Source organism: Borostomias antarcticus, assembly GCF_949987555.1.
Source record: "Borostomias antarcticus genome assembly, chromosome: 17".
NCBI classification, from domain to species: Eukaryota; Metazoa; Chordata; class Actinopteri; order Stomiiformes; family Stomiidae; genus Borostomias; species Borostomias antarcticus.
This window is the reverse complement of record NC_140250.1, coordinates 14,900,049-14,912,334: the sequence shown is the minus strand read 5'-3', so window position 1 is coordinate 14,912,334 and position 12,286 is coordinate 14,900,049. Positions and strand designations below refer to the sequence as shown.

At 48.9% G+C, this 12,286-nt stretch overlaps 3 protein-coding genes across 3 annotated transcripts in view; 1 reads left to right on the top strand and 2 right to left on the bottom strand.

Moving 5' to 3' along the window:
* Positions 1-4,615: 4,615 nt before the first annotated feature.
* The window catches only part of LOC311320209 (histone H3.2), a gene marked incomplete at its 3' end in the record, with an annotated part of 298,720 nt that continues 291,049 nt past the window's right edge, over positions 4,616-12,286 (bottom strand). Inside the window, exon 2 of the mRNA XM_084451913.1 lies at positions 4,616-5,049. Within this exon, the coding sequence (XP_084308039.1) occupies positions 4,616-5,026 (411 nt within the window). The 5' untranslated portion in view covers positions 5,027-5,049. The remainder of the gene's footprint in view (positions 5,050-12,286) is intronic.
* LOC311319879 (histone H2A-like) lies at positions 5,308-5,694 on the top strand (the record flags this gene model as incomplete). Its single annotated transcript, XM_084451509.1, has 1 exon — positions 5,308-5,694. One exon carries the CDS (start codon positions 5,308-5,310, stop codon positions 5,692-5,694), a length of 387 nt encoding a protein of 128 aa, XP_084307635.1.
* On the bottom strand, positions 6,802-7,413 carry LOC311320136 (histone H1-like; the record flags this gene model as incomplete). The annotated part of the gene is made up of 1 exon (XM_084451813.1): positions 6,802-7,413. One exon carries the CDS (start codon positions 7,411-7,413, stop codon positions 6,802-6,804), a length of 612 nt encoding a protein of 203 aa, XP_084307939.1.

Below are 12,286 nucleotides of genomic sequence, written 5' to 3'. Positions count from 1 at the left end.
CTAGTAGTTCCTGATACTCACGTGTCTGTGCATCAGTGCTAGAGCTAGCTGTGTCTGTCTTGCTTATGTGGACTACATTGGCTAATGAGGTCATTGGGTCCACATGACTTTTCTTTGGTGGTGGTGTGAGTGGCTGCGTGGGCATGTTTACATCAACCTCAGGATTTGCAGGTAAGCTCTCTGTAGTAAATGCATAACCATGCTCAAGTTCACAGACAACATCTTTCAACAATAGCAACTGTGAAAACCCGTCATCTTCTAGTTCAAGCAAAGTTTCACACTGCATATAAGAACAGATATAATCTATGCAACTTTCCTCCTCATCCCCATCCACAGCAGAAGAGTCCAGACCCGGTACCTGAGTGATGTTCTCGACAACTTTGAAGAGTTGATCTGAAGTGAGAGTGTGTAGCTTCTTCCTTATCTCCCATACCAGTTTCTTTCTCTCAGACATGGTGGGTGATTCTCACTGGGCTTTGACAGACTCACTATACCAGACCAACTGTGGTGTGTTCAGTCTCTTGGTAAGTCGACAGTCTCTTCTGTCCCTAGGTGAGAAAACAGCCCTTTAGTCCCTCAGCCGCACTGGAACACCCCAGCTGGACAGCACACGACGACACTGGATCTGTAGACACCCTAGCTGGACAGCACACGACGACACGATCTGTAGACACCCTAGCTGGACAGCACACGACGACACTGGATCTGTAGACTTGCGCCAGTCATTGCACGCTTTCTGGGTTGTTGATTTTGAGGACCGGCATCACCAGGTTGAAGATGTCGATCCCAGCGGTGCCTCCAGAATCTGTTACACGTCCCTATGGCTTAGGGGTGACATGCAACAGTTCAATCCTATAAGAAGGATGGAAATGGATAATAGTGATGAGACAGACTGCCGTTGTACTTCTCTTTAGCAGCCATGCAGATGAATGCCGGAAGAGAATCAACGACAGACAATACCCCCTCGTAGTCTCACACCACTCCCCCTGCTGGTAGCAATGGATATTGATGTATCCCAATAGAAAATGAGCAAATAAGAAGTAAATTAAATTATAATTGTGAACACATATTTAGTGTGCGTCACACTAGTAGTAGTACAGTAGATGGTATTCATTCCGTTCGCGATAACGTTATTGCAGCAAGGCTAAATTCCTCCAGGGAGCCAGTGACAGGCGAGTTGAAAAGCTTCACTCCCCGCTAGCAGGAGCTTTGGCCGCTGCTACCGCATCTCGGATAACCCGCTGAGTTCATGGCTGCTATTTCACATTCGCCCTTGATCAATCCCAATACCGATCCATGGTAATAATTAATCAATCTTTCAGATAGGTTGGGTTCCGGTGCATAGTTGAAATGGTAGTGGGATACGGTGATAAACTGGAGTGATCATTTGACAGCAATTATTAGCCGTTTCCAGAAATGGACAGAAACGGGATATTTTTTAGAATAACAGGAATTTATTCACATACAATGGAAAGGAGTTGATATGTAGGCATAAAGATGAAACGATACACTGCCATTCAACAATCCACAATAATTAGCCTACATGGTTAAGTTTGGGTGTTTTCAGTCAACGTTGGCGTTGACCGCTTCGAGCTTCTATATCGAATGGCCGACTGGTGTAAGATGGATAGCCTAAGGTTAGAGAGATAAATGTAGGTTATATTAATAAAGCTAACAATGATGTTGTAAAATGCATGCAGCACTGCCGATCTGAAAGATTGATTCAAGAACACTTTACTCTGAAAAGCCCTAACACCAGCATTTTAACTCCAGTTAATTTGCTGTGTAGCATTATATATTCATCAATGGGAGAAATGTGTGCTGCCATGGTATTGGATAGAATCAGAATGTTTTTGCCAGCCAGATAAGTTTACACATACTGTTTATTTCGACAGTGGCTAATAACTACATTAGATAAAAGAAAATGAGCAAAGAGAGGACATTGCAAAACATAAGAGCAATATGTGCAATGTAGGTCTATGTATAATATGTGCAGGGTGATGTGTGCAATATAGCACTATACTGTGTGCTATACTGTACAATTTAGTGTCCTGTCAAGTGCAGTAGTTCTGCAGGGTTGGAGTATGAGTTTGAGGGGGACAGGAGCCTTGTTGAAGAGGATGGTTGCCACCGGGAGGAAGATGTTTTTGTGGTGAGAGGTTTTGGTCCTAATGGATGTTGATGGAGGAGAAAAGGAAGGATGGACTCAGGGCATCAGGAACTGGAGAGTAACTGGTGGGAGACTCTATTAGTTAACAAGTCAAAAACACAAAATATAGACAGCCAAGAGGCCAACTGACATGAGACACCCAGAGAGGAGAGGTAGGTGGGGGTGCAACAATAAGTCTTCCTGACTGAAGTTTCTATAAAGCTCCAATATAGCTCATTCATTTAATTAAAAAATGACACTAAATAGGAAACAGCTCTTTCAGAGATATGTGGGTGGCTCTTAAAAGAGCCATTGTTTTATTTTGAAGAGGAGCAGCAGCGGGTGCAGGTTGCAGAGACGGCAGGCGTCCGACGATGTTGTACTGCCAGGACACTTCACCAGCAGGAGAGAAGTAGCTGTTGAAGGCCTACTGTACAGCTACGGCCTCTTGGGTGGAGTTGTTAGCGCCCACTCTCCTGACAGGCTGAAGGGCAGGGATATTCTCCTCTTCTGCAAGTGGGACCGGAGCTGCTGGCGTGGAGTTCCACCAGAGGAAGTTGTGAAGGGCCACAGTTGCTTTCACAACAGTGTCCACATTCGCAGGGCTCACTCTGATCACCCGGTGGTAGATCCTCCACTGTGCAGCAAGAATGCCAAAGGCATTCTCGACAATCTCTTGGCTCGTGAGAGGCGGTAGTTGAAGGTCCTCTTTGGTTGGGTGAGGTTCCTTCCAGGATAGGGCCTCAGCAGATTTCTCCTTGTGATCAAAAGAGGAGAGACATTAAAATATGTAGATCACTACAATAGCAGGCTAAAAATCAATTAACTGATACAAACCAATAATAAAAGATTAGAAAGTTTGACAGAATGCTGTACAAAAATGTGGAAACAAGTAGTTAGAATAGTACTATACTCATTCTAAAAAGGCTATACAAGTGAGAGGACCCAAATCAGAGAAAATGACTAGTCAACCATCTAAATCTGTGTAAGATGATCTAAGTGGACCACCAGGTGGCAGACTTGTATTATTTTGGGGGCATTTAAGATGCCCTTGCTTTTCATCACTGTGGAGCTGCCATAGTTTTCATATAATAGCTATAATCAAGTCAAACTTCTATAATCAATTCCAAGACTTACAGTACCTGAGGGGAAAGGCCTCATCTCCCACAAAAACATGAGGCTGGGGCCCCAGGTGGTCAGCACCCGGGAGAGGAGCATCTCTAGGGAGATCCAGTTTTCTCACAGGGCTTCTCCAAAGGCAGAAGCAGCAAGGTTCCCTCCATCACTGCTTTGACCAAAGGCTCCAACATCCACTACCCTGAACAGATACTTGGCATCGACAACAGCAAGTAGTACCACAGAGTAGGTTCCCTTGTCATTTTAGGTACCTTAAATGAATGACAGGATAATGGCATCAATCACCAGTAGCCAAGTAGGACCTACTATAAATTAATCACGTGATAATGACTAAAAATTAAATTAAATAATCAAATTAGATAATCACTAAAAATAATATTTTTTATAGCCTATTATCAGTCACATAAAAATTATACAATAACAAAGGGCTAATTGTTTTGAAACAGAGCACGGAAGAAAAATCCAATTTGGATTTAGAAGACTAGCTAGCTAGCTAGCTAGTACTAGAAGCTAGCTAGTGGTACAGGTAGCTAGCTAGCTAGCGGACCTTGCTAAATGGCTAGGCTAGCCTGGGCTACTAAAGGCATCGTTTTATTTTCACATAAATCACCCACATCAGACAAATTGCCAGCCGCTCTGTTGGAGAAATTGGCTCTCTGTAATTTGTCTGGATCCTTGAGATCCTTGGTCCGACTCTCCCCAGCAGAGTGTCCAACTGCTCCACAGAAAGGCGAAAGTAGACCTGGAACCGATCGCTGTGGAAACAGAGCTCCTTCACAAGCCTGAATTCACCCAACTGCTCTCTGGACCTGAGGGTTTCATGCACCCACACTCTTCCTTGGTGCTCTCCTCCTTGCAAACAGAGCTAGTGCTAGCGCACGCTTTTTAGCACAGGACAAATGCATATCTAGCTATAGCTATTGCTGGCAACAACAAATGGCAGGCTCGTAAAGTCCGCCTATTTTGCGCTGTCCTCTGCGAAACTCCATTGTCCTCCGCGGCTTCTTCGCTGAACCCAGCGGTGAGCGCAGCGCAAACCGCGTCCCATTGGGCGGCGGGCGCAGCAAATTTGCATATTAGCTCGCAGAATGTAAAGTGTACATTTAAAAATTTAACGCACTGGTGACGCGCATACGCTGTCACCAGTGTTTGAATAAACTACGTTTTCCTCTGAGGCTGCAAGCAAAAGTGCGAAGACAGCATTACCTACTCAAATTATGATACCTTATGTGCAAGTTACAATGGGAAAACATCGGCTTAATTTTTAGATAATGAGGTGGCTCTTAAAAGAGCCTTTGGTGATGTAGACATGAAGCAAATCAGGCCATTTTAGGCGCGCTCTCCGCGAATGCGGCGGGCCAGCTGGATATCCTTGGGCATGATGGTCACTCTCTTGGCGTGGATGGCGCACAGATTGGTATCCTCGAACAGGCCGACCAGGTATGCCTCGCTGGCCTCCTGCAGTGCCATCACAGCAGAGCTCTGGAACCGCAAGTCAGTCTTGAAGTCCTGGGCGATTTCTCTCACCAGGCGCTGGAAAGGCAACTTCCGGATCAACAGCTCGGTTGATTTCTGGTAACGACGGATCTCTCTCAGGGCTACTGTGCCAGGCCTGTAACGATGAGGCTTCTTCACACCGCCGGTGGCTGGTGCGCTCTTACGAGCTGCCTTGGTGGCGAGTTGCTTCCTCGGGGCTTTGCCACCAGTGGATTTGCGGGCGGTTTGCTTGGTTCGGGCCATGGTGTCAGCTTTCTTCTGCGCGACTGCGAGTCAGAATTCTAATGTCTTTGAAAGACAAAGTACAGTTTTTATACCGTCAGCAGTCGTGCGCTGATTGGACGGCCTGTCTGGGCGGCTTCATTGGCCGGCTGTCGCCTCCTTCTCCAGTGGTCATTAACACGGGGTTTGGGATTGGACAAGACGACAAAGGCAAATGGGCGCCAATTTACGCAAGGTATAAAATATCGGCCGCCGCTGTAGTATCGCACCACTTTGTTTCTGAATTACGTAAGAGATCGAAAATGAGCGGACGGGGAAAAACAGGAGGGAAAGCCCGGGCCAAGGCCAAGACCCGATCATCCCGCGCCGGTCTCCAGTTCCCCGTAGGTCGTGTTCACAGACTTCTGCGTAAGGGTAACTATGCCCAGCGTGTGGGAGCTGGCGCACCGGTCTACCTGGCCGCTGTGCTCGAGTACCTGACTGCTGAGATCCTGGAGTTGGCTGGCAACGCTGCCCGCGACAACAAGAAGACTCGTATCATTCCCCGTCACCTTCAGCTTGCTGTCCGCAACGACGAGGAGCTCAACAAGCTGCTCGGAGGCGTGACGATTGCCCAGGGCGGCGTGCTGCCCAACATTCAGGCGGTGCTTCTCCCCAAGAAGACCGAGAAGGCTGTTAAAGCCAAGTAAAGTCGTTACTGAATTTCAGTTTCCCAACATCCCCAAAGGCTCTTTTAAGAGCCACCCACTTCACTCCTTAAAGAAAGCGCAATATGTATTCATTGTCCTCTGAATATTATAAGGCTTGCTAAGACCTACAATGTAGGAAATCTTCCAAGTAAACCCATGTTATTTCTCCAAGGAGTTGTTGATCCTCCCCACTAAAAAGACCTCTGTATACATATCTTTATCTCCACTTCCCGTCCTGTCCGAAATAGAAAGGCAGAAAAGAGCAACGGCTCTGAATGATCCATCAGGCCCAACAGACTAGTACTAATACTATTCTACTCCCTGCTTCGCACCATGATCTGCACACGGTCAGACACAACGGTCCTGTGCCAACAGAAGACCAACGACTAAAAAGTGTCTGCTAAATGACACAATTGCATGAGCACCAGGAGCTACACGGTCAGACACTAGTCCTGTTTTAGTTCAACCTGCTGCTATATAGACGAATACAGGTGAAATTAGTATGGGCACATGGCAAAATACGTCTTATGCCTTCATCTACTGCCACAGAGAGAATGCATGGGGATCTATGGAGGTTTCTCAAAGCCTTTTATAATTTGAATTGTGTGTATCATGATTGAAGTAGTATGGCCAGTGGACGTACCATAGTCATAACCGTCTCTTCTTTAAATATGAGATCGTAAGTGAAGAGGCTGTTCAAATTATAAAATGGCTGTGGCTGGAGGCAAGTCGGTGGAAATTAACCACAAAGGCCACAGCAAGGCGTCGATCGGCGCCGATTATTGACTGCGCAGTCCTGATCCTTACGAACGAGCCCACGGTCAGCGCTTGTCCCCCGCTCTCTCACTCTGCCAGTTTTAGGCTAATGCCAATAACGGATGTTCATAAACTAGCCTAAACGTGTTGGTCTGATCCAAAGACTCAACAATCTAGTCCTAGAGTTGACATCCCAAGCCTGTGCTTTGGAAGTTCATTATAATGAAACAGCGTGCGTAAAACGCGCGCCCGCGTGAATTAGGTAGCCCTACATGGATATGCGCTTTTATGGAGAGGGGTGGGTGGCTCTTAAAAGAGCCTTTGTTAATGTAGAGGACGAAAACAGGACGTTTACTTCTTCTTGGGGGCTGCCTTCTTCGCCTTTGTAGCCTTGGGCTTGGCAGCTTTGGGCTTGATTGCCTTCTTGGGGCTCTTGGCTGGGGCTTTCTTGGGTGCCGCGGGCTTCTTAGCCTTTTTGGGGCTCTTGGCTGGGGCTTTCTTAGCCGCTACGGGCTTCTTGGCTTTCTTGGGAGATTTTTTGGCGGCTGCAGGCTTCTTAGCCACAGCCTTTTTGGGCTTCTTGGCTGCAACGGGCTTCTTGGCGACTACTTTTTTGGCCTTCGGGGCGGCGGTCTTCTTAGCAGGTTTCTTTGCGTTCGCCTCGGCGGCCTTGTTGATCTTGAAAGACCCAGAGGCGCCAGTTCCTTTGGTCTGTACCAAAGTGCCCTTGGTGACGAGGCTCTTGACTGCGATCTTGACGCGGGAGTTGTTCTTCTCCACGTCGTAGCCGTCGGCAGCAAGAGCCTTCTTGAGCGCTGCCAGGGATACACCGCTCCTCTCCTTGGAGGCGGAAACGGCCTTGACGATAAGCTCGCCGACGCTGGGTCCCACTTTCTTGGGCTTGGCTGCTGCCTTCTTCTTGGGTGACTTGGCCGGAGCGGCGGCTGGTGCGACTTCTGCCATGTCTAACTTAAATTTGCTCTGTATTAACACACACGTTTTTGCTGCTGACTCGTCCTCTTGACGCTGCTCTCTGTGCTGTTGTGCGGCTCGTCTGTGCAAGGGGTTGTCCTTAAACGCCACATGAGAACCGTGTGGACTCAGCTCCCCAACTGCAGCTCCCGGTTACCAAAATGCTTCTCCTCTTGTGTTTTCTCCTGGCGAATAAAGGGCTAAAAATCAAAGTTGGAGTGGAACATAAGTCCTAAAGCGAATGTGACAAGGAGCAACCTATTTGCCGTTCGAAATGAAGCGGTTTGGGTAGCGGCGGCCTCATCTGTTTAGTTGCGACTGGGTGAAAACATTGCCGTTGATCTCTCGGATGGAGCTGTGCGCACTGGGTTTCCAATGGCATTTGACTCCTAAAGTGTCTAAAAGTGCAAGCGATTATGGACAAAAACCGTTGCCCAGTGAGCAAAGTTGTTTGGCGAGGGACTAAAATGATTTAGGGTACACAGATGTGGTGCCAGGGTTTTTAAACGGGGTCTCTTTTGGGGGGCGTAAAGCACAGTGTTGAAACTGGGTCTGAGCCCAGGTCCCTATAAACGTGGTGTCTGCCCGTGTGTGTACGCTAAATTTCTCTCCCTTCCAGGGTGACTCTCATTTGGATTCCCTGCAGAATGACTCCCTCTGGTCTTTTTAGACTGTCTACGTCCCTGGTCTGGCACAATGTCGTCGTTTTGTTGGTATGGCTATGCAGTAAAGTGACCTGAGGCGCACCGGCTGCGTCTCAGGAGTCTCTGAGCACACGTATGTTGTAGTTTCCTTTGAGGAGTTATGAGTTGGACTCATTGTAGCCTACATGGGTTGAGGGTTAGGGTTAGGGTTAGCCCGACTTCTCAGTTCGATTGCTGCCTGGAGACCGTGCATTGTTGTTGAGGCAGTGACCTGCACACTAGCTCCCTAGGGTCTCGTCATTCAGATTGTGCCACAGCTTGTTGTTCTCATTCAATAACCTCCTTTCTTAGTACAAATCAAACCAGATGAAATCGCCTAAAAAAACACAAAAGCACATTGGTTACAGGGGGGCAAACAGTGAAACATAGCCCAACAATCACAACACACACTCTTTTTCTCTTTACTTAATTTGATGACCTGACTATATAAATCTCTTCATCGTGTAATTGAATAGACTATTGTGCCATGATAATTATACAAAGCTTAACAATTTGAAGAAGCCTATCTTAGGCTATAGGCAGGCTCCTACTAAAGATTTACACCTTACACTTCACATGGAAGGTACTTATTGTTGAGTGATCAATTGAGCAAAACTCTTTATGGGCTGTTCTTTACTTAACTAGCCTACCTAATGTGAGTATGCGTGGTTGAGGCAAAATTAAATGAATTTGGCATAGTTTCTGAAAATGGCACTGTTCTCTGCATTCCCAAGAGACCGGACATCTGCCTGACGTTGTGAGCAGTTGTAGCCTACTACTGTAGCTGTATCCCCAAACAGTGGTGAGCACCATGGCCCTGGTCATATTCAAACCCTCTCTCTGCCACTCTTTTCAGACACACTCATGCAAACACATGTTACTGTTTTTAAATTATGGAAAACCCGGTGCAAAATGTCTATTGATGGCACCTTCATTGGCTCATGTATGGTTTTCAAACAGATCAAAACCGAACTCAAAAGGAGAAGGACCATTGATCTAAACAGGACACACCCGAGACTTAACTGGGCCACAATTGATCTGACCTGACTTGAATTGTTTATTGTTTTGTAATATTGTATTGAATTGTAGGCCTGTTATTCAACTGGCTATTGCACAATGGCACTTTGAATTTTTAATCTGATTATTGTTGTTAAACTGTCAAGTAGGCTATTGTATTTTTTGTAATGTACTAAAATTATCAATAAAGCTCTTAAAAACGTCATGCAAACACATGCACACACATCGAAACATGCTAATGTTGAATGTGTACTTTACACGCACACAGCCACACACACACACACACACACACACACACACACACACACACACACACACACACACACACACACACACACATCGAAACATGCTAATGTTGAATGTGTACTTTACACGCACACAGCCACACACACACACACACACACACACACGCACACACACATCGAAACATGCTAATGTTGAATGTGTACTTTACACGCACACAGCCACACACACACACACACACACACACACACACACACACACACACACACACACACACACACACACACACACACACACACATTCGGGTTGCCTGGTGAAATTAGTTTTCTGCCTTTGACCCATCCTATGCCATTCTTCCTCCAAGGCCCTCCAGGAGCAGTGGGCGCGTGCAGGGGACCGATCCAAGTGCTCTGTCACCTTCTGCATGTTTTCATATTTCATATTGGGATGCCCTCTGCTTTGGAAGCAGAAGAAATTGAAGAGCTGCCATCTCTTTTTGTTAGTATCTCTGCTTTTGTGGCCTTGTGGACAATGCCCTTGTGTTCATATCAGGGTTTGTCATTTTTAAGAAAGCTGTCTTTTGATGTGCGTCCTGCTAGCTTGGTGAGCTAGCATGCTGCTGTAGCATCGTTGGATCAGAGCTAGACTACCACTCGCTTACACACACAAAATTATGTATTATTACTAAATTTGAATGTTGTGGTGGTTTACATAATTCACCTACGGTACTTGGGTGAGGTTAATTGGTTCCGCACGATCTATTATCTTAGGCGGACTTCCGGATGTTATCTCTCTGCGAGTTGTTTGACGTAGTAATGAAACGTTCTGTTGATGTCTCACAATAAAGTGAAGTTAGCTCTATTGTTCGACACTCCGCCTTCGACTCCAATTCTTCGGCACTACACTGGTGACCCCGACGTCAGTCCCGAAGATTCCGAGACTGAACCGAACATGGCAAATACCGCCGTTCTTAAATTGCCGGAGTTTTGGGAGACGTCCGCGGCAGCGTGGTTCGTGCAGACGGAGGCTCAATTCGCCCTCCGTGGGATCACAGACGATTCCATACGTTATTACCACGTTGTCTCGGCACTCGGGAGCTCCACTGCGGCAAGGGCAGTAAGTTTCATTACATCTCCCCCAGCCCGGGATAAATATGCAGGGCTCAAAGCTCATCTCCTAAAGATTTTCGAACTGTCACGGCCAGAACGAGCCCGACGTCTTTTCGCGATGAATGGCCTGGGAGACAGCAAGCCTTCTGACCACATGGAAATTATGCTGAACCTGCTGGGTGCAGAAGAACCCAATTTCCTTTTCATAGAGCTTTTTCTTCGTCACATGCCGCCGCACGTACAGACAGCGCTCGCTAACACTACTATTACTGAACCCCGCGCGCTGGCTGAGGAGGCTGACCGGTTCTTCCTGGCCACCCAGCGTTTCGCCCCTGAGATGCTGGCCCCGACACGCAGTTACGCGCCCCCAGGCGCTGGTGCGTCCTCTATCAGGGGCCCCATCGCCACCGACGGCCTCGCTGGCACAGGCTTGTGCTACTTCCACGCCCGCTTTGGCGCAAAAGCGAAGAGGTGCCGCTCCCCTTGCAACTACAACGCGGGGGGAAACGCCAAAGCCTGCGCTCAGTAGCGGCTGTGAGCGTGGGCACGACGAACCGGCTGCTTTTCATCAAGGACACCCTCTCCGGGTGCAAGTTCCTCTGCGACACCGGCGCCCAGCGGAGCGTCCTGCCCGCTACAGCGGCCGACACCGCCGGCGGGGCTCAAGGACCGCCCTTGACATCCGCTAACGACTCCCCTATCCGCACATATGGCACAAAGACTGTGGACTTGTGTTTCGGGGGTCAGCGATTTACGTGGGAGTTCGTCACTGCCGACATCTCCTTTCCTCTCCTCGGCGCTGATTTTTTGTGCGCCCACGGGCTGCTTGTGGACGTTAAGAACGGCCGCCTGGTGGACGCACTGACCTTCTCCTCGTTCGCGTGTGTCCGCAACGAGGCGACATTCGGCGGTCTCTCCAGCTCGCTCTCGGAGGGTGACAAATATCAGCTCCTCCTCAGTGAGTTCCCCAGCCTGACACGGCCCACCTTCTCCTCCGCCTCAACTAAACATGGGGTCGAGCACCACATCGAGACCAAGGGCCCCCCGATCCATGCTAGGGCGCGGCGGCTCAACCCTGAGAAGCTGGCGGTCGCTAAGTCCGAGTTCGCCAACATGGAGCGCCTGGGCATTATCCGCCGCTCGGACAGTCCGTGGGCCTCGCCTCTCCACATCGTCCCGAAACCGGACGGCGGGTGGCGACCGTGTGGCGACTACCGCCGCCTGAATGATGCCACTACGCCCGACCGCTACCCTGTTCCCCACATTCAGGACTTCTCTGCCCACCTGGCGGGCAGGCTCCTGTTCTCCAAGGTGGACCTGGTGCGTGGTTATCATCAAGTCCCAGTGCACCCCTCGGACATTCCTAAGACAGCTGTGGTCACGCCTTTTGGGCTGTTCGAGTTTCTGAGGATGCCGTTTGGACTCAAAAACGCGGCCCAGTCCTTCCAGCGGCTAATGGATTCAGCGCTCAAGGACATGCCTTTCGTTTTCGTCTACTTAGACGACATCCTCGTCGCCAGCTCCTCAGAAGAGGAGCATCTGAGGCACCTCCACGACCTCTTCACAAGGCTTGACCAGCACGGCCTGATCGTCAACCCGGCGAAGTGCGTTTTCGGGGTGCCCTCCATCCAGTTCCTGGGGCATCTCATCGACATGAACGGGGCCGCCCCCCTCCCGTCGAAGGTGGAGGCCGTTTCCGCCTTTCCCCGCCCACGCTCGGCTCGGGGACTCCGGGAGTTTCTGGGGATGGTGACGTTCTACCACCGGTTCATCCGCCGAGCGGCCCACACCATGCACCCGCTGTACGAGGCC